Source organism: Tasmannia lanceolata, unplaced genomic scaffold (assembly GCF_043159265.1).
Source record: "Tasmannia lanceolata isolate RefF3 unplaced genomic scaffold, GAP_Taslan_0.1 ptg000018l, whole genome shotgun sequence".
NCBI lineage: Eukaryota > Viridiplantae > Streptophyta > Magnoliopsida > Canellales > Winteraceae > Tasmannia > Tasmannia lanceolata.
This window is the reverse complement of record NW_027518695.1, coordinates 6,889,267-6,910,455: the sequence shown is the minus strand read 5'-3', so window position 1 is coordinate 6,910,455 and position 21,189 is coordinate 6,889,267. Positions and strand designations below refer to the sequence as shown.

General features: G+C 40.2%; 1 protein-coding gene across 2 annotated transcripts; it reads left to right on the top strand.

Annotated features, from left to right (window-relative positions):
* Positions 1-2,210: 2,210 nt before the first annotated feature.
* LOC143849454 (GATA transcription factor 28-like) lies at positions 2,211-21,151 on the top strand. Of its 2 annotated transcripts, none has more exons than XM_077358463.1 (8): positions 2,211-2,366; positions 2,739-3,384; positions 4,638-4,718; positions 4,823-4,956; positions 7,307-7,456; positions 16,633-16,738; positions 20,581-20,652; positions 20,741-21,151. In XM_077358463.1, exons 2-8 carry the CDS (start codon positions 2,962-2,964, stop codon positions 20,882-20,884), a joined length of 1,110 nt encoding a protein of 369 aa, XP_077214578.1. In that variant the 5' UTR covers positions 2,211-2,366; positions 2,739-2,961; the 3' UTR covers positions 20,885-21,151. The 2 variants fall into 2 exon arrangements, with proteins under 2 accessions (XP_077214578.1, XP_077214577.1); XM_077358462.1 differs by having other exon boundaries at positions 2,218-2,366; positions 2,473-3,384.
* Positions 21,152-21,189: the final 38 nt, after the last annotated feature.

Sequence of the window (21,189 nt, the reverse complement as noted above, 5' to 3'; positions counted from 1 at the left end):
CTATACTATCCCATTTGCAAATAAGATTAACTTAAAATAATCATATTTGTAGATAAGAACCAATTTTGCTAGCATCAAAAGGGTCCTTAGTTTCCAAAAATTTAAAGAACCAGCTTCGGATGGTTACTCCATGACTTGCTTTTACAAATTTTTCAAAGTTATTGAGTTTGACACTATCCATGTCATGAAATATCTTTTCTGCAATCAATCTGTTTTTTTTTTTGCAACAGAGTTCTCCATCTCTTAAAAGCCCATCACATCTTCGACTACTAGAATTTCAAATTCTTCCTTTTTCGGGACCAATGTTATCTTCTCTAATTGAGATTCTAATTCCTAAGTCCTAATCATCAATTCCTGTTAGTTTTGCTCGTGTATCAGTATGTTTTTCATTTTGGAGAAAACATCTGTTGTTAGATGGTCCTTTTTTAAAACTTGATTATTAATGTTCTAATCTGGTACATACATGCACACAGAATGTGATCAACACCATTCATTTCGCCTTGTTTTAACCTTTTCTTTTCAGTTGTTTGTTTTGCCATTCTTAAAAGTTTCTAGCTGGATCGTTAGGATCATTTTTTCCATTTTTAAAAGTTTCTAGCTGGTTTGTTAGGATCATTTTTAGTCTGTTATAATGAGGATTATATGTGCTGTCCGGTATTTTTTCAGGAAAAAATATTAGCAGCAAAAGTACATGTGATTATATGTGCTTGCCCCAAAATCTTCTCCATAGAATGATCTTAACCCTCCGATCAGTAGAGGTTTAAAGTCTATGGCACAAAATACTCTACATATTTGAGAAATTATATGATGAAGCGCCTTACAAACACCTACTCATCATCCCATCCTTGATATTTGATCCAACAACAACTCACTTTTTAAGGAGCTGATGTTGGAGCAAATATCAAGTGTGGTACTTCATTATATAATTTCTTGCTCACTTAATGTGCACTTATAAGGTGCAGCCACATTATTAGATGAACCAAACCATTCATTTTTTGGTTTGGTTGCACTCTAAGGCTTTCAATTTTTTATGTTTGGTTGCACAAAAGCCTGGATAACGTAGGCTCTGTTTGATTGCCACATGCTTGGCATCCTCAAGGATGTCCCAAGTAAAAAAGAATATATACTTTTTTTGTAACTTTTATGGTGTTTGGTAGCCAATTCAGCACCACAATCCTTAGAGTTTACTAGATAAGATTCAAAGCTAATTAATGTTTGTTTGATGAGGTGGCACTCATCTTCCCTACTTATTATACCTTCCATGCCATCCCTCTCAAAAAGAGTAAAATTCCTCAAGTAGAATTTGTTTTTTCTCCTCTCTCTCTCTCTACTCTACTCTTGATATATATTCGTAATGACACCCCCTCCCATTACATTTACTAGATTGGCAACCAAACACTACTTATGTTTGTTTACGCCCTATTGACTACTTATACCACTAATCAAAGGTAACTATCTACATCCAAAAGGAGCCTTTAGGGGTTTTGTTTGGCATTTGGGTCCCATGTCAGCAAAAACCCTTGTTTGATTGCCAATACATCGTTGACATCCAAGGAGACTACTAGGGATGTCTCTTGGTTTATCATTACATGTCTGCCATGTCTGTTCATGTCACCCTTGTCCCCTTATGATTGCAATGCCCGTAAACTTTGCTTGGATTTCTTGGAATGATGCTCTCTCTCTCTCTCTCTATTTCTTCACCCTTTCTCTTCTCTCTATATCTACCATGATAGGAGACCAGCTCACCACAATTATAGAGGTAAATTCAATGACTGTCTCCTTCTTGTGAGATACTTACACAGTTACACCACAAACCCACGACATAAATAGTTGCAACCATGGCCCCGGGGGTGACGATTTCTCTTCGTCTGTAGGCATCAATCATGATCCACACCGTCAATATGCCGAGCATGGATGTGATGGGGATTAGACATATGCCAAATATCTTCCATCGCTACCAATTTCTAACAATCAATTTAGTGTCCTACAAATGAGATTTTTTCCGGCATTGATCAGCCACTGTGGGATCCACCATAAAGATAAATGCATGATCAGCCAACGAGGGTTAGTTTCGTCCATCTGCTCATTTGCATTGACGGCAGATGATGTATTTTTTTCCATTAAAGCAAAACCGCAAGGGCATTTAAGACATTTCACTTCCCATAAACAAAAAATAAAAAATAAAAAAGGACCCCTCTCTTATCTCCGATCTCTTCTCTTCAGACTCGTCAGATCCTTCGACCACAAAACCCCCAATTTTTTTTTTTTTTCAAAACCCTGGAACGATCCGATCCGTCCGTCTGATTTGGCCGGAAAATCCATCATCGTTGAAATCTCGCCGTCGATTCTTGCCGTTCATCGCTAAGGTTCGTTTTTCAATACCTTAGATCGCGATCTAGGGTTAGGGTTTTATGTTTTCCCGATCTCATCATATGATTTGATTTTTCTCTTATCCGATCTCCATTTTAACAGATCGAGCTTCTATTGATCCCTTCGTTGATGTTCGATGGAGGCGATTAGATCGCGATCTAGGGTCAGGGTTTTATGTTTTCCCGATCTCATCATATGATTTGATTTTTCTCTTCTCCGATCTCGATTTTAACAGATCGAGCTTCTATTGATCCCTTCGTTGATGCTCGATGGAGGCTATTAGATCGCGATCTAGGGTTAGGGTTTTCTGTTTTCCTGATCTCATCATAAGATTTGATTTTTCTCTTCTCTAATCTTGATTTTCACAGATCGAGCTTCTGATAATCCCTTTGTTGATGGTCGATGGAGGCGATTTGGATCGATTTCATGATAGGGCAGTGATTTTCATTTTCCCTTGAGTTTCAGTTTGGTTCAGAACCCTCGATCGATTTTAGGGTTTTCTCTCTCGGAATAGTTGCAGTTTTTGCAGAGTAATGTGAGAGAGAGAGAGAGAGAGAGAGAGAGAGAGAGAGAGAGAGAGAGAGAGAGGTGATGGGAGACGGACAAAACGTTGATGTGAAGGTTCAAGGAGCTCAGGGACTTAGACAACAACATCTAGATGGTTACATTATACAGCAGGTTCCGGCACATGTAAACGTACAACATGTTCATCTTCTCGCAGCGGCGGCTATGAGTCTACCTGCGCAAATGGAGGATATGCATAGAGCCGAAACCCCAATAGCGATGCCCGCTATCCCGGCAATTCAATTCGTGGATGCGCAGCCCATCCAAGTGCATTACATGCAGGATCCCGATCAAATGATGGATGATGATCAGGACGATGGTGGCGAGGGCATGGAAGGGGATGCCTCGACTGATCCTGGAAATTTGCAGGTCCGCAGCCAGGGTGCGAATCAGCTCACCCTCTCGTTCCAGGGCGAAGTTTATGTGTTCGATTCTGTTTCTCCTGAGAAGGTATATTCTTACTCTGTTTCTATCTCTGATCGTCATTCTTATTCTCTCTTGTGGGTGAAATTTATGTTTTTCTATATTGTGATTCCATTGTGTTTCTTTTCAGTTTTATATGCTTCCATTAATTTGGGTTAGGGTTTTGTTTCTATTCTGTTGTTCTTTGTAAGCTTTCCTGTGTATATGAAGAAATTGGTCATTTCTCTATTCATACATTTTTATGATGTAGAATATGTACATGTATATGAAACGTATATTTATATATGCATGTTTACATACACATACAAAAGGGTAATTGACTTTTTGTAAGTGTCTAGAAAACCTTTAAACTCTTACTTTTAGATTTCTATCAAAGAAATGACCCCATTAAAGATTCATCCCGTCGAAATGGTCAAAACAATGGAAACATTCAGATTTACAGCATATAAAGTTGTTTTTAAAAATAAAAATAAAACCACTGGTGCCGCCGCATATGATTGCAGCTGCTACTGCCTGCTGCCACTGCTGATTGTTGCCGTTGCCGTGCTACTATTGCCTATTGGCTTCCGTGAGGACAAGGAAAGAGGAGAAGAAAGGAAAGCTGAAATTCTGAAATTCCAAGGTGGGGCAAAAGGAATAAGAATTTATTATTTTTTAGAAGGGCAGTTTAGCTTTTTGTTTTTTTTAGAATAATTAATAAAATAATTAAGCTGTTTGTTGATATCATTTAATGATGGGTGGTTAGTTGAAAAGTATGTACCCACAAACGTTGGATGAGTATTTTCTAAAACCAATTCTAGAGGTGGCTTTTTGCAAAGCTTCCATACTTCAGGTTCCTATATGCAAAAATCAATTAAACAAAAAGCTTGTAAAATATGTGCCATGATCCTAGCAAGTGGATTATGTCTTCTCTTATCAATGCAAGTTTTCATTTCCACTTTGATGTTATCCTAATTTGTGGTCTCCTTGAAGTAGCACGGGTCGGACATGATGTATCTTTTATGTGCATGACTCTAGGCCGTTATTTTCATTTGCAGCCTAAAAGCTTTGATGTTACTGTTACACGTAAACCATCAATCAATTTAGTCCATTAAACTTTCATTTTTATCATTTCTTTCTCATTATTCTTATGCTTTCACGTCTGACCGAGTAGACTTTGTATGTTCTTCTTTTTATCATGACTAGACTCCACTCCCCTTGAATTGTTGTTTTCCTCTGGCACTGGGTACCAAAGTCACGCCAGAAGATGGGTGTAATTCTGTTTAAACCACTTTCTACAGGTTCAAGCGGTGCTCTTGTTGTTGGGGGGACGGGAAGTACATGCTGGTTTGTCTTCTATGCCATCACATCAAAATGCTAGGGTATTAATTTGCTTTTCTTTGTCCCCATTCTGTGATAAAATATTCATGTCTGTTGGTTCTTTTGATTTTTTCTGCTCCCTTTGCTTACTGAAGTATTCTACCAGGGGTCGTCTGATGTTCCACAGCGCATGAACGTGCCTCAGAGAGTTGCTTCATTGCTCAGATTCCGTGAGAAGCGAAAGGAGCGAAATTTTGAAAAGAAAATCCGTTACAATGTTCGTAAAGAGGTAGCCCTTAGGTATGAGATTTATGGAGCAGTTCATTTACAGCATCTCCAAATTTGTATTATTGGGTGATTGAAGAACCAAATATTTAACGTGGATAGGAACCATTGCATGTTTTTAATTCATTTGTATTTTTGGGTGATTGAAGAACCAAATATTTCCAATGTATGGTGGTTCTCCACACACCATCTTACCGCTTTTTTTAGATGTTCCAAGTTCTTGGGATGATAGAAGATAATGAAGTTCTTTATATTCATTGGGCAAATACAAGTGCCAATTGGCTTGCAGACTTAGGGGGGTCGATATGGGCTCTGCCACTTATATACGTTCCTTTCTTTGTATTAAGAATTTCCTGTTTTCTTTTGAGTTTTTTGTCTATCTTATTTTTCATTTTGCTCTTTTGTTTGTGGTCTTCTTCCATTGCCTTAAGAAATAGAGTTCTTATTCCTACTGGTTTGGATAGTATACACAAGAAATGTAATGTACAAGTCTGTTGAGTAGGGTTATGGCCCTATGTCTGCTCATTGAGATAGCAAATGAGTTTTTCTTGTACTCTTGGCCTCCTCGGTCTAGGGGCGTTTTCTCCCCTCTTTTATTTATACATATCTCATCATTTCAAAATAACAAAAAAAAATAAAAATGAAGAAGAATAGAATCAGGCATCATTAAAAAAGAAGAAGAAGAGAGAATAGAATCGGGCAGTATTATCTGTCCTTTGGACCCTTGTGAAAACTTATGGATGATGAGATGATGAAATATTTTCTTGAGGTTCTAGTGGGATGCATCTGGTGCTGTGATACTAGTGGGCGCATCTGGTGCTATGATACCTGGATACTTGTGCAGGACCAACATATCATGTCTTACATGATTCGATACCGACACTTGTAACGGATATTCCTGTTGGTCAAAATAACTGTCATGTTTCAAACATATGACGCTCTCTTTGAATTGTCTATAATTCCTTTTGCTTGCTAGTGTCACGTATTTTATAATTTTGAGTATGTGAGTTCTGTAGATTTTATTTGTATATATTTTTTTATGAATTTCATCATCTTAGTGAAATCCAGTTGAGTTTTTATGATATTTTTTTTGTACTTGTCTTTTGTCAATCTCATGGCATAGGGCATATCATATTCATATCCTACATTTTGGAGAATCCTAGTCATGTTTTTGTTTCGGTGCCTGTTCTTGTATCCATATCTGTATCTGAGTATCGTTGTGAGGAGACTGCACATCAAACATATATGTCTTGGAAAAAAATGAAACCAACTTGGAACTGATTTTTTGTTTTGGTAAGCATACATGATTGGAATTTGGCTACAATGTTATGTCACTTTGCTTCTGTTTTGTGAAACTTCGTTCTTAGAAGAAAAGTCAGAAATGATAGGTTTTAGCAAACCTTTTTTATTGCAAAAAATAAGATTATGTTATGCTTTGGTTTTCTAAGAGAGCCATTCTTTGTGTACCGATCGAAAGGGTTGATTTTTTTGTTTTGGTAACCATACATGATTGGAATTTGGATACAATGTTATGTCACTTTGCTTCTGTTTTGTGAGACTTCGTTCTTAGAAGAAAAGTCAGAAATGATAGGTTTTAGCAAACCTTTTTTATTGCAAAAAATATGATTATGTTATGCTTCGGTTTTCTAAGAGAGCCATTCTTCGTGTACCGATTGAAAGGGTTGTCATGAATTTCTTCAAACTTTTATTGTTACCTTATTCTAGCTCGTTATTGGCCTAGGTTCTCTGTTTCTTGCTGAGAGTCTATTATTGTTAATTATCACTATGTGATTGAGGAAGGGTGATGCGTGTCTTTTATTTCCTTTTTTTCAATGATGTTGTCTTTTATTTCCCTTTGGCATACTTCGTTTCCAGTCTTCCATTTCATGACCATCTCAGAGATTTCGATTGTATTGTTTTTTTTATCGTTCTTTTAGCGTTGTTGGCTTTGACACTTAAAAATAAAGAAATCCTTGGTCTCCTCCCTAGTGTATATTTGTGGTAGCCATGTTCATTGAAATGCAGGTGCCTTGGGATTTACTTTGAGAATGTGTAGCTTGAAATCCATCAGCTTATGATTTGTGTTTTAGCTTTTAAACCATTTTTCAGTGGAATTCTAGTATTCTAGTACTGTTAGCTGTTTGCCGTCTCCATATAAAGGAAGAACACATGACTTGGCATAAACTCGGGGCTGGAGCTCAGCAATTTTTAAGGATTAAGGAGGGACAGACTTTGTTCTAATGCATATTACTTACTTTCCGTGTATATTTAAACAGACTTTGATGCCATTCTTTGTGGTTTTAGTGTTGCTTTTAGCAATGGCTTTTCTACCATATTTACTTGTCCGCGGCCACAACTTTTTTAGGATGCAACGGCACAAGGGCCAGTTCACATCATTAAAGCCAAATACTGAAGAAGCAGCAACATCTGTAACTAGTTGGGAATCTCCTCAACGTTGGACTCCCGAGAGTAATGGATCTCAGGCGCTGGCCACCACGCCCCAACCAACAAGAGTGTAAGCTTCAAACATATATTGCTTGTATACATTATTGTTTTTCCTAACAACCCAATTGTATGTTTCTCGATTCTCACTCAGTTCAAGATTGGATGACTAGTGGACTGTTTTCATTAGTTTGTAAAATTCTCATTGGCCAGTCGTCACATTAGGCTTCTTTGACAGCTGCCAATCTTAGAATTTGAACTGCTTTGTTTGAATTTGCTCATTGATATATGTTTTGCTATGATTTTCTTCTACATTTTTTTCCAGTTAATGCCTATTCGGTTGTGTGGTGACACTTCTGGACTGTTTTAAGTCTGGCAGTCTAGAATATTTTTAGTTCTGTCATTTTACATAAGAGGCTGGATTTGTTGTTTGTGCTATTGTTTTATCTTTTTTATCCTTTGCCATATTGTAGTATTGTAGTCTATTGACATAGAAATGGTCGTCATAAAAAGAAGAAGAAAAGAAATGGAGTATGAGTAACATAAACGAGCACTTACAGTGGTTTTTGTGATGACCAAAGGTGTCTGGACATGGAGTTATTGATTAAACTTATATGATTGTCATGGACCCATTATGTGACAAGGACACCAATTTGTTTGAAATGCTTTGTAGAGAGGAGGGAGTATATTCATGGGTATGCTCTCTCCCACAACCGGAAGGTTCTTTTAATGATAACCAATTCATGGGGATCTAGACTCAAGTTTCTGAGTGTACCAGAGACTTCGATATGGATGGACAGCCAGATTCTTTTATCTCGATGTGCTAGATCAATGATATGGCAACACATCTAATCCATGAATGTTGTAGAAATATTTCAGATGTCTGACGGACCAACGTATATTTTTAAAGATTATTCATATGTAATGGGGGCCCCTATGGGATTCCATAAGTTGTTAGAAAAATTTCCTTAAGTAATAGGGTTTTAAATGATTCTTTAGTAAGTCTATTGAAGTCATAGGAGGTAGTAGAGTCTTTTTCCATCAATTTCACTTAAGTTCTTTGAGTTTTGAGTGTTTTAAATGGGCCTCACACTTGTATAACGAAAACTTATGTGAGGAGTAAGGATTTAAATAATTAGAGGGTGGTTTCGTCCTTAGGGTTTTTATTTGATTGATATAAATATTTTATGTTGGGTTTGGAATATACTGGACACTTTGACATTGATAATGGGTACTTCTTTTGGAGAAAAACTTCTTCTTTGGTAAGATGCCAAAGAAAAAACTCTCGGTGGGATGCCTTGAGATAAGTATCTTGTGTTTTCATTACTTGAAATCTATACTTGTCTTGTCTTTTTGGTTTCTTCTCCACAAACAATCTGCCTGAGAATTGGAAATATTCTTTCCCATTGTCTAAAATCTTAAAAGCCTAACTTTTCTTCTTATTTTACGTAGCCTATCTCACCCTAAACACTACACCGACCTCATCTCACCCAAAATCCTCAAACGCCCCTTTCCCAGACATTGGAAAGAGAACAAAATGGGCGGTTCCTTTACCGTCTATGGAAGACAAGGAACCATCATCAAGTTTAACCTTATCTCTACCATAATGAATGGGATATGATTTGAACAAAGATGGAAAGTAAAGAGTGAGAGAGGTAGAGAAAAGAGAGAAAGTAAAGAGTGAGAGAAAAGATTGAGTTAGGGTTCTCCCCCTCACTCATGTAATATAAATAATAAAGAGTGAAGTACAAAGACAAGTATGCTCTTGGGCATTACAATAAAGACCTAAAGACCTGTTAACACTCCCCCTCAAGCTGAAATGTAGATATCTAACATTCCTAGCTTGTACAATTATCAACTAACTTAGCTCTACTTAGAGGCTTCGTGAACATGTCTGCTAATTGATCTGTAGATCTGGTAAACACAGGAGAGGAGATATGTAGCCTCGCTGAATCAAATCTCTAATGAAATGACAATCCACTTCAATATGTTTGGTCCTCTCATGGAAGACTGGATTCGTGGCAATGCAAATGGCGGATTTGTTGTCACAGTATAACTGAGCTGGAGAAGAAGGAGGAAATCCAATCTCTGAAAGTAAGGAACGTAGCCACATGAGTTCGCCACTCGTATGAGACATAGCTCTATATTCTGCCTCGGCACTGGATTTAGACACGACATCTTGTTTCTTACTTCTCCATGAAACAAGATTAGCTCCAATAAAGGTGCAATATCCTGTAGTAGACCGCCTATCAGCCGGAGATCCTGCCCAGTCCGCATCAGTGTATCTTTCAATTCTCTGGTGCCCATGCCTCTGAAATAACAACCCTTTACTGGCGAACTCTTCAGATATCTCAATATCTGAAGTACAGCAGCCCAGTGTGAAGTGCGAGGTGAGCTCATATGCTGGCTAATAGCGCTAACTGCAAAGGTAATATCTGGACGTGTAACAGTAAGATAAATAAGCTTACCAACTAAGCGTCTGTATCACCCTGAATCTTCTAACAGGACTCCCTCCTCAGGGAGTAATTTCATATTCTGGTCCATAGGAGTTGAGGCAGGCTTGACTCCCAAATAACCTGTCTCATCAAGAAGATCCAGAACATACTTCCTCTGTGAGAGGTAGATGCCCTTAGTCGAATAGGCAACCTCAATGCCCAGGAAATACCGAAGACGACCCAAATCCTTAGTAGAGAACTCTGTCTGAAGGAATGATTTGAGCCTCTGAATGTCACATGTATCGCTACCAGTGATAATGATATCATCGACATATACTATCAACATAGCACAACCTGAGACTGAAAACTGAAGACGGAGTGATCAACTGCGCACTGCTTCATGCCAAAGCGAATAAGTGTAGCACTGGACTTCCCAAACTAGGCGCTCGGAGATTGTTTGAGACCATAAATGGATTTCCTCAAACGGCAAACAAGAGAAGATTTCTCCCCCTGAGCAACATATCCAGGAGGTTGCTCCATATAGACCTCTTCTTCCAAATCACCATGAAGAAAGACATTCTTTACATCCAACTGATGAAGATGCCAGCCATGATTCACAGCAAGGGATAGCAGGACACGGATAGAAGGAATTTTCGCAACTGGTGAAAAAGTCTCGCCATAATCAATCCCATATGTCTGCGTGTACCCTCTGGCAACAAGTCGAGTCTGAAGGCGCTCAACTGTGCCATCAGGAAGGTGCTTGACTGCATAAACCCAGCGACAACCAACGGGGCCCTCAACTGTGCCTTTAGGAAGGTGCTTGATTGCTTAAACCCAGCAACAACCAACGGGGCGAGCACCATATGGTAGAGGGACTAAATCCCATGTCTGATTGGCCTGAAGGGCCTGCATCTCAAGATCCATAGCCGCCCGCCAGCCTTGATGATCAAGTGCCTCATGTAGAGTCTTAGGTAGAAAAATAGAGGATACAGACGAAACAAAACTGCGAAATACAAGGGTGAGAAAGTCAGAAGACACAAAAGAGGAAATGGGATGAGCAGTACTACGAGACCGAGTGCGAGAGGCAATGGGAGAGTCAGAATGTACCTCAGAAGTGGGGACCTCCGGCTGAGATGATGATGGCTCGGGCGGGGCTGAATGAGCCGCAGATTTGGCCCGACGCTGATATTGCTTCAATGGTGGAGGTAGAGGGGTTGCACAAGGCGCTGCCGTTGGCATAACAGTAGAATCAACTATAAGGGAGGAACTGGACACCAGAGGTGTAGAAACAGGGATGGGATCAGGAAGAACCGGAAGAGGAAGAACAGGAGGATGCGAGGTATCATCCTGAAATGTAGAGGAGGAGGGATCCAACGAGATGAATGGCAAAAAAAATGACTGAGTCTCAAAGAATGTAACATCCGCCGAGACAAAGGATCGTCGCAGGTGAGGGCTGTAGCAACGATAACCCTTTTGGGGGTTCGAGAGTAACCTAGAAAGATACACCATTCGGCCCGAGGATCTAACTTATCTAATCCTGACCCAAGAACGTGGACACAACAGAGACAACAAAAAACTCGAGGAGTAAGAGAGAAATGGTCAGAGGTAGGACGGAGAATCGAGAACGGAGAAGTGCTACCAAGGACCGAAGAGGGAAGCCTATTCGCCAGGTAGCATGCTGTGAGTACAGCATCAGCCCAACAGGTCTTAGGGACCCGCATATGAAAGAGTAGTGTTCGGGCCCCATCTAACAAGGAGCAAAGCTTCGTCTCAGCCACTCCATTCTGCTGAGAGGTACGAGCACATGAGGACTGATGAAGAATGCCTCACGAAGAGAGGAATTTCTGAAAACCATTTGAGTAAGAGAAATATTCCTTTGCATTGTCAGTGCGAAGACATTGGATAACACATGAGAATTGATTACTAACTTCAGCATAGAAATCACGAAATACAGAAAAAACTTCAGAACGATCTTTTATTAAATTAGTCCATGTCATACGTGAATAGTCATCAATAAAGACCACAAAATAGCGAAATCCAAATGAAGATGTAGTCCTCGCAGGACCCCATACATCAGAATGAACAAGAGCAAAATGGTGTGAAGCCCAACTAACAGTCCTAGAGGAAAATGGCACACGATGATGCTTCCCAAGTTCACAGGTCTCACACTGAAAAGACCTAACAGATTAAAGAAGAAACGAAGGGAATCCTGCGTAAACGCTCCATAGACGGGTGACCTAGACGGTAGTGCCATTGGTATGCAACGACCGAGCCATGTAGAATCGGATGGGACGGAGTGCAGTCGAGACGATAAAGGCCATCCACCTCATGGCCCGAGCCAATCGTCCTTTCAGTCGAGAGATCCTGAAAAAGACAATATGAAGGAAAAAATAAGATAGAACAATGAAGATGCTTTGTTAATTGACTAACAGAAAGTAAACTGAAAGGTGACTTGGGGACACAGAGCACAGATGATAATGGTGAAGGGGAGCAACTGCCAACACCAGTGATAGGAGAGGTACTCCCATCAACAAGAGTAATAGAACATGAAACAACATGATGAAAATCATGTAAAGATGACTGGGTACCTGTCATGTGATGAGATGCTCCCGAATCAATAATCCAAGAGCTAGAACTAGAGAGGAACGAAGCAGGAGAACTACCTGGCTGAACAAGACCAGCAGTAGGAGGGCGGCTGGCAGACCTGAAATGCTGTAGCTCATCATAGTCGGCACGAGAGACGACCATCTGATCGGTCGAAGTAGCCAGTGGTGTCTGTGAGGGGCTGTCAATAGGAGCAGGCGAATCTAGAAGGGCAAGATGTGCAGTACGGCCCTGACGAGGATCTGGAGTGTGACGCAGCTCAGGATGGAGATCAAAGCATGTCTCGTGATAGTGACCGTCACGCCTTCAATGAGTACAATAGGGCCGAGCTCGACCTCCACGGCCACCCTCTCGGCCGCCGCCACGTCTGCCTCGGCTAGTATCGCGACCACGGCCGCGACAAAAAATGCCTCCTCCTCGGGAAGGGTGGTCAGCGGCTCCATAAGCAGCAGTAGTCGAGACATCCACGGGAGTAGGAATAGTAATGCCAAGTGCACACTGCTGAGCTCGTAAAAATACCTCCTGAAGAGTGGATACAGTACCAGACCCAAGGATGTACTGTCGAAGATGAGTGAACTCTGGTCCAAGACCCTCAAGGAAATGAACGACACGGAGCTGATCCTGCTGTCTGGCTGCCGTGGTAAGATCAGTGGTGAGAGGCATAAGAGCATCCAGCTGCTGGCAATAGGAGACAAACTGTCTGTCACTCTGTAGTAATCATGGACTGTGGAATCACCGTGCCTGTGACCCATCCAACGCGAATAAGTGTCGCAGAGACGGGCGACATTCCCCTCACCAGAATATAATGCCGCAGTGTGCTTCCATACCTTTTTGGCAGTAGGGAGATCCATCACGGTGCTAGCAATGGCAGGGGTCATACTCTGCCATAGAAGTGTACGAACAAGGGCATCATCTACATCCCAATCATCAAAGGTAGGGTCAGTCTCAGGAGGGGGATCACGACGAATAATAGAAATCTTTCGTCGGGCCTTTAGATATGTCTCTACAACAATCTTCCAAGTCAAATAGTTGAATCCATCAAGACGGGAAGTGGTAATCGGTGGGAATGACGCATCCACCGAAGACAAAGACGACGATGTAGCCTGACGCGGCTGGGAACTAGTAGAAATTGCTGGAGTACGAATGGTAGGGTCCTCAATACTAGGGGTATCTTCCATAAGAGACCGGGAAGAAGACTGAAGAGGACCAACAACGAGCAAGTAGAGACAGGGATGAAGACTATAAGCAAGCTAATAGACCGCGGCTTCGTGAGGACAACATATGCATAAGGGAGGCATGAGATAGCCTCACGACATAAAGATAAAATCGAGACAACTCCGAGTCACAAACATCGCAATGATGTAAGTACAAATCCAGAACAACACCATGAAGATAGGGATCAATCCAAACAAGAAAATCTAGGGCATAGCTATGACCGAAAAGAGGAAGAAGAGATTATGATGGATCAGATTAGGGCAAAGAAGAGTGGGGAAAAGAGGGTACTGTAGCAGGAACGGTAGCGATGTACTGTAGCGGTACTGTAGTAATACTGTAGCGATTTACTGTAGTAATACTGTAGCGATTTACTGTAGTAATACTGTAGCGGGTACTGTAACAAGAGTGGAGGGGTTATGGTTAGGGTCAGGGATGGAGAAGATGGAGGTGGAGGTTAAGGTTAGGGTTAGGGAAAAAAGAAAAAAAGAGAAGAAAAGAAAACAGCCCTAGGCATCCATGCCCTAGAGCTTTGATACCATGTTGAGAGAGGTAGAGAAAAGAGAGAAAGTAAAGAGTGAGAGAAAAGATTGAGTTAGGGTTCTCCCCCTCACTCATGTAATATAAATAATAAAGAGTGAAGTACAAAGACAAGTATGCCCTTGGGCATTACAATAAAGACCTAAAGACCTGTTAACATAGTCATTGTCTGATGCTCCTGAATTTATGATTCAGGAAGGATTGAAGGATGAATCAGTGGAGTTGACATTGATACATGAAGCATAAGTACCTAAATTCGGAAAGGCAGAAGTGAAGGTGGCAATAGGACCCTCTAACTGAGACGAAGTGTCAAGTATTCCCGGTTTCTTCAAATCGAACTGATACCACTTCCTTAGACTGGTGATCAATATGAGAGTGGTGGGGTTGGAACACGTACCGATAACCCCTTGCAACAACAACAGTTTTAGCCTGGGATTTGTGACGCGTCAGAGGCCGAAGTGAAGGCGGTATATTATGGTATTAAAAGTCTTGATAAAGAGAGTATATGGATCAATCCATTGTGGAGGGGGATTCACTTAATGTGATTCATTGGTTGAGAGGGGCGGTGGTCCCCCCTTGGAGATTTTCCTCTATTTTTGATGAATAGAAGATCTAATCTCGGGCTCTGCTATAGTTTTCAATTATGTGCGGCGATCGGCTAATGGGGAGGCGGATTCGTTGACTGGGGCAGGGGGGTGGTTAGTCGTATGGGTTTGGAGTGGTTTGACTTCCTTCCTCCGTGAGAGTTGTATTTCTCCTGTTCTATTTTTTCTGTTTTTGTGTTTCTTGGTCTCTTGTAGTGGTCCTCCTCGGTCCACTTTCCTTTTTCTTTAATGATATTTCTCTGCCATTTCGAAAAAAAAAAGAGTTTTAGCCTGAATAAACTTCGCTGGTCAACTTGCCAAATCCCAACATGTACCCCTCAATGATGTTCTAGTTGGAGTCTACTCTTCAAAACAAAGATTAGGTCATGAACAAATGCAGTAGAGACCCACAAAACAGTCCAGCATCCGCAACCATTGTATATTTCAGACCCAACAATATTCCAAGTCCATCCAATAGATTTGGAATAGGAATCAGGAAAGAAAAAACAAGAAAGAACTAAAACAAGTTAGGGAGGGCGGCAATATGAGCACTAAAAAAATTATCCAGCACCTTCAATACGTAATGGATTTCTATAGGACTTCCGTTCATTGCATTTCTAGTAAAAAACTACATGAATAGGTCCAACAAATCATCAAAAAAAGTATGCAAGGCACTGCTGCCATTAGATTTACAATTTAACACACAACTGCTGGTTTTCCATTTTTCAATTGAAGTGCTTTGAGACATCCCAACAGGCTTCCAAAATAATCCAGAAAATTACCACAAACAATGATAAATCAGCCATTTTACTCAGGCATCTGATTGGCATTTCTGAGGCAAACCTTGTGGGCTTATTACATTTATATAATATCTCAACACGTATCAGTGTTAATAGGGTCTGCATCTCGGACACCTTATATCCTTTCTGATACCAACAAATATGTCCAGCTTACATAGCTTGATGAGATTGATTTGATAATCCCTACTCTTTGAACGTGCCTGTTGGATATAAACTTTTTTAAGTAGTCCTGCAGGATATACTTCGTTCTTATGGATTTGTAATTTTATTTTTGTATATATAGCCATGTCATTCAGTCTGTACTCAGAACTAAAACCAGTCTGCTAAGTTTTTCATGTTCTTGTTTAATAGTTTTAGGCTAGATGTACAACCAATTATAAATATGTGAGTTCTTTTTGAATTTTAATGGATTTTGTACTTTTTTCTTTTGCATTTGGCTAATCCATTACTGTTGCCTTATTGGGATTGCTGTGTCCATCTGATTGTGTGGATAATGCTTTTTGTTAGCAATGGTTTCTAAGTGCTTTGATTCTCTCATAGAAAATAGTCAGGTTAGTTCTGTAGTTTTCACAACATAATTGGTACCTTGTTTTGGAGAGCTGATTTGAAGTTGTGCCAAAATGTTTCTCTGAATTCTGCTAATGGTCTTGGGAGCCAAGGTGCTAGTTAAAGTTTTGGGGATGAATATAAGAAGATCAAAATTACCTCAATACATTTCTCAATGTTTCTGTGTTCTGTGATTTTGTGCTTTGATCCTGAAGGTTGTGTCTTTTTCATTTGCATTCAGCATTTTTTTTATCCTGTTTCAAAAGTTTGTAGACAGTGAAAATTCACAAAATCCGAGTTTGTAGAAAATCAAGTTTGATGGTCTAGCACTGTATATTCCTCCCAACAACATATTTTGGATTTCTCTTTGCTGGTAGCCTTCAGTGATTTCTTGGTTCTCTTTATCTTGTTGTCGATATACTAAATTTGCTTTTTTAAAGAGCGAGAGGATATTTTTAGGTAAAGTGTGTGCCTCACTGTTACACTCTGAAGATAAGGTTGTAAATTTTATTTAAATATTGTTTTCAGATGTCGTCACTGTGGCACTAACGAGAAAGCTACACCTATGATGCGTCGTGGACCAGAGGGACCACGAACTCTATGCAATGCATGTGGACTTATGTGGGCAAATAAGGTTGGTACTTGTAGTTAGCCTCTGCTTGTACCGTGTCCCAACTTAAAAATTTTCTACATTTGCTGCTGATTTTCTGCAACCTGATAGTATACGACGATGGTCATTGACTTCTAGGATTGTTTGGGTTATGTTGCTGCACACAATACAAAGTGGGCGAAAATTTGCTTATATGCTAGCTATGATATTAGTTGTCAATTCTATTTTGGTGGCCGTTCTGTTTCTCTTTGATTGGAACATACTGAATAACACCGGTTCCGGTGTTCTATCCCAGAAAAAAGATGCTACAAATATATGAAACCGCTCCATAAAAAAAGTAGAAGGAAGGAATAGTTGTAATGCAAACTCCCTAAATGACGCCCTTTCATAAAAAAAAAAATGACGCGCGAAACCCTGAACTCCTGCTCTAAACACCACCACCATCTCCGACGGTATGTTGAACTCTCTTCGTACATGTATATTACTCTCTCTCTCTCTATTTGTATCCCTCATTCTCTGTATCCCCCCTCCTTCCATCTCCATTGGAACTCTCAAACACATTGCAACGCCATGATCAAGCGTCATTTTTCTACTTCAGGGGAGGCCCAGACGAGCAATCACGCCCTAGCCTGTAGATTTATACCACCGGCTCGATTTTGGGGATCTCATACGTGAGGTTAGTCTTGATAATTATTTTGTTTAATTATGGAATATTTAAACATGATAATTGCAATGTTAGGGCTCGTGCCCACACATCATTTGGAATGTCTCCATAGCCCCTACCACCCGCATCATTTGGAACATCACCCACATTACCACGATCACAATCATTTTCCTCTTCATCAACTACTAAAAGCCTGTTAGCATCAATCCCCTCAATTGTTATTACATGAACTTGTGCCAAAGCCTCTGAGATAGAAGGGTAATCATCACCCATTATATGTACCTTTAAAATCCTCAAAATCGAGTCCCCAACATTGCAATTATCATGTTTAAATGCTCCATAATTAAACAAAATAATAATAAAGACTAAACTCATATATGAGATCCCCAAAATCAAGCCCTTTTTTGTTGGTTTAAATCTACAAGCTACAGTGCGATTGCTCGTCTGGGCCTCCCCTGTTGCAGAAAAATGGTGTTTGATCATGGCATTGCAATGTGTTCGAGAATTGCAATGGAGAGAGAGAGAGAGAGAGAGAGAGAGAGAGAGAGAGAGAGAGAGAGAGAGAGAGAGAGAGAGTTCAACATACCATCGGAGATGGTGGTCGGAGCGCCGACGAGGGTGAGCACTATTTTCACTGAGTGAGGATCGTCTTTTCAGAGTGGGTGTTTAGAGTTGGAGTTTGGGGTTTCTCGTGTCATGTTTTTTTCCTTTTTTTTTAATGAAAGGGCATCATTTAGGGAGTTTGCACAGGTAAGCTTCCCATGCAAACTCTTAGCTCCGCTTTCCCGTGTATATATAATCAAATGCCGAATATGAAAATTAAAAAAAGGGCGGCCCAGTGCACGAGGCTCCTGCCATTGCAGGATCTGGGGATTGTTCATAAACGTTTTCAATTTTGAAATCTCCTCATCTGGCCACTCCAATTCTTCCTCATCATTTCCATCAGCAGCACCTCCCACAACTCCACTTTGAGCCTCAATGTTGATGTCATCGTTCTCTTCTTTCTCCGTGGCCACTACTCTATTGGCAACAACTCTATGTTGTTCCACAAATTGCCATTCTAATTCATTCGCGTTGAGAACAACGTGATCTTCCTCTGCTATATTGTCCTACATAACAGCAATGTTCTCAAGGTTGATGGGGTCGTCTAGGGGGTGCAACTCGGGTCGTGTTGGATCGGGTTGAGGCCAACCCAACCTGAGCCTCAGGTCGAGGATAGTCAACCCTAACCCAACCTGCCTCTAAATCTCTCAACCCTAACCCAACCCATCTAACCTGTTTTTTAAAAATCAGGTCGGATTTAGTCGGGTTGGGTTCGGGTTCACCTAGGGCCAAACAGAAAAATATAAGAAAAAAACATAACCCTAAGAGAATCATGATAAAATTAGAGGAAGGAGGTCGGGTTGGGTCGGGTTGCCAAGGCCTCAACCCTAACCCAACCCGAAAGTAAATCGGGCTGGCTTTTCCCAACCTGAGGATATGCCAACACAACCCGAGCAAAAATCGGCTGAACCTGTCCCAAGTTGCACCCCTAGGGTCGTAAATGTTTGTATCTACTCGTCTCTATCATAATACAAAATCCAATTAGCATGTAATGAGACCGATAGCCGCTTGTTAAAAGCACGTTACTACAAAAATATATCTTTCTTGGAACTTCATGTTGACAAAGACTAGATCATTCTATCCCTGATGCTCCCCTTTTATACACTTTTTTGGATGGATGTATTTTTTTTGTACTCTAGTTCCTTTTGCATTCCATTGCACTACAATATTGTCTAAGAATCGAGAGGAAAGGTTTTAGTTTGAGACAATGTGGATGTATTTTTATGTACTAGTTCCTTTTGCATCCTATTGCACTACAACATTGTCTAAGAATCAAAAGAGGAAAGGTTTTAGTTTGAGACAATCATTACTAAACAGTGACCACCATGCAGCTGCAATTATATACTTAGTCAACAATATCTCATTAAAATTTTAAATCAAATGAAAGCGTAAATAAATAATACTTAACAATACAAGTTACTTTACCTGGACTTATTTTCTTTCCGGTTACAAGTTGTCATAGACATACCAAAGTCATCCGATGTAGATCGATACTCAACCTGAGCATTGATACATCCTCTCTTCTTTTTTTGAACTTTATACATTACTTTCCCGTATCATTTTTTGGTACTAGTCCAGCAATGTTCTCCAATAAGTCTTTAGTGATCTCTTTATGCCCGAAGAAGGTGATGCTGAAAAACAATTCTAGGTTAATATACCTGTCGCATGACCATTCAAAAAAAAAAAAAAAAAACTCTACAGCATGAAAGGGATCATCCCATCTTTTATCAATAAGCTCTGGATGGACATGTTATCAGACTTTTTTCCTCAACCTTTTCCTTATGGGTTCCTTGGCTTTATCCACAGAGTGTTCCATGGATGGATAGCTAGATCTAATGTTAAGCCCCAAAAAAAATTTTCATTCTTGGGCTTCACCAATTGTTAAGCCCATGGACTGCTTGCAAATACCCATGAACTGCCTGCAATAGACAATGGATATTGCAGGTATCGTATTTGAATCTAGGCTTCATATTATATACTTACTGTGGGACTGAAGCCACCACTGGAGTCTGGACAACTGCAAATTGTTGTACCATCCAAACTGTGATTCCTAGGTGTGGTGCCATACTCAAAACAATTTTTTTTTTTTGAAGAAATGTTAATTCTATTACATTACTTCCCATAAATTATTGATAAGGTAACATCATCCATTATTAATCTCATCATATCAAGCAATGTACAGTGTCTTTGATGAGCCATCCTGTTTTTTTGAGGTGCCTAAATGTCGGGAACAACGGTTTGATGCATTCTCTCATTCTGTTAACTTTAAAACTAAATAATCCATGAAAATATCTACTTTTTAGTCTCCTCTACTGGCGCCCAACGCCTTTTATCTTTCTCTGTAGTAGGCAATGAGTTGTGAGGACATCAACTTCACTGTTTCCTTCCATTAGAGAGTACATTCAAGTTGTGATGTGGACTGTCTATATGGTGGGTAACCACTAGACCCGTCCAGCTATATAATAGTGTGTTCCTCCCCATGACTAGTTGTTGAAACTTTACCTGTATTGGAGCTCTCACACTAGAAAGTTGGTACCAGTACAAATCACCCCAACAGGACAATTTTTTACGTGCTTTTGAATCCTTTTGACATGTACAGGGAACACTGAGGGACCTTTCGAAGAACACGCCTTTACCCTTGCAAACTCTTCCTGCAAACCCGATTTTTGAGGTAAGCTATTTATTAGTCCTACCCATGAAGTTTTTCCGGTCAGATGGCCTTTTGATTCTTCTATGATAATTTCCTGACATATCTACAGGGTGAATCCATTGTGGAAGTGGATGTGCAGCAAACTGAACAGATGGTTATTATGGTTCCTACAAACGCGATTGCGGCCGATGCCAGTGTCACGGTCGCTGCAACAGCTACTATTGATGGCAATGCAAATGCAAATGGCCAATGAGTCTCAGTGTCTAGCAGAATAGCTTTGTTGGGAGAGAGAATGGGAGTTGAATGGGAGCTCTGCCCTTTTAAGGGTCTCTCTCCACATTATCTATACATGTAACTTTGGATCCCTGAAATTAGTTTATTTTTTTCACTTTGTCTTGTTCTTAGGGCTTTGTAACATTGTGCGATCTATCTATTGTTAAGGCTTTTGTCTGACATGTTGTGAAGGATTTTATTTCTAACTCTGTCAATATTTATATATATGAAATTTGGTTTTTGTCAATTATTCAATTGCATTTGTTAGGATGGCTTTAGATTCAA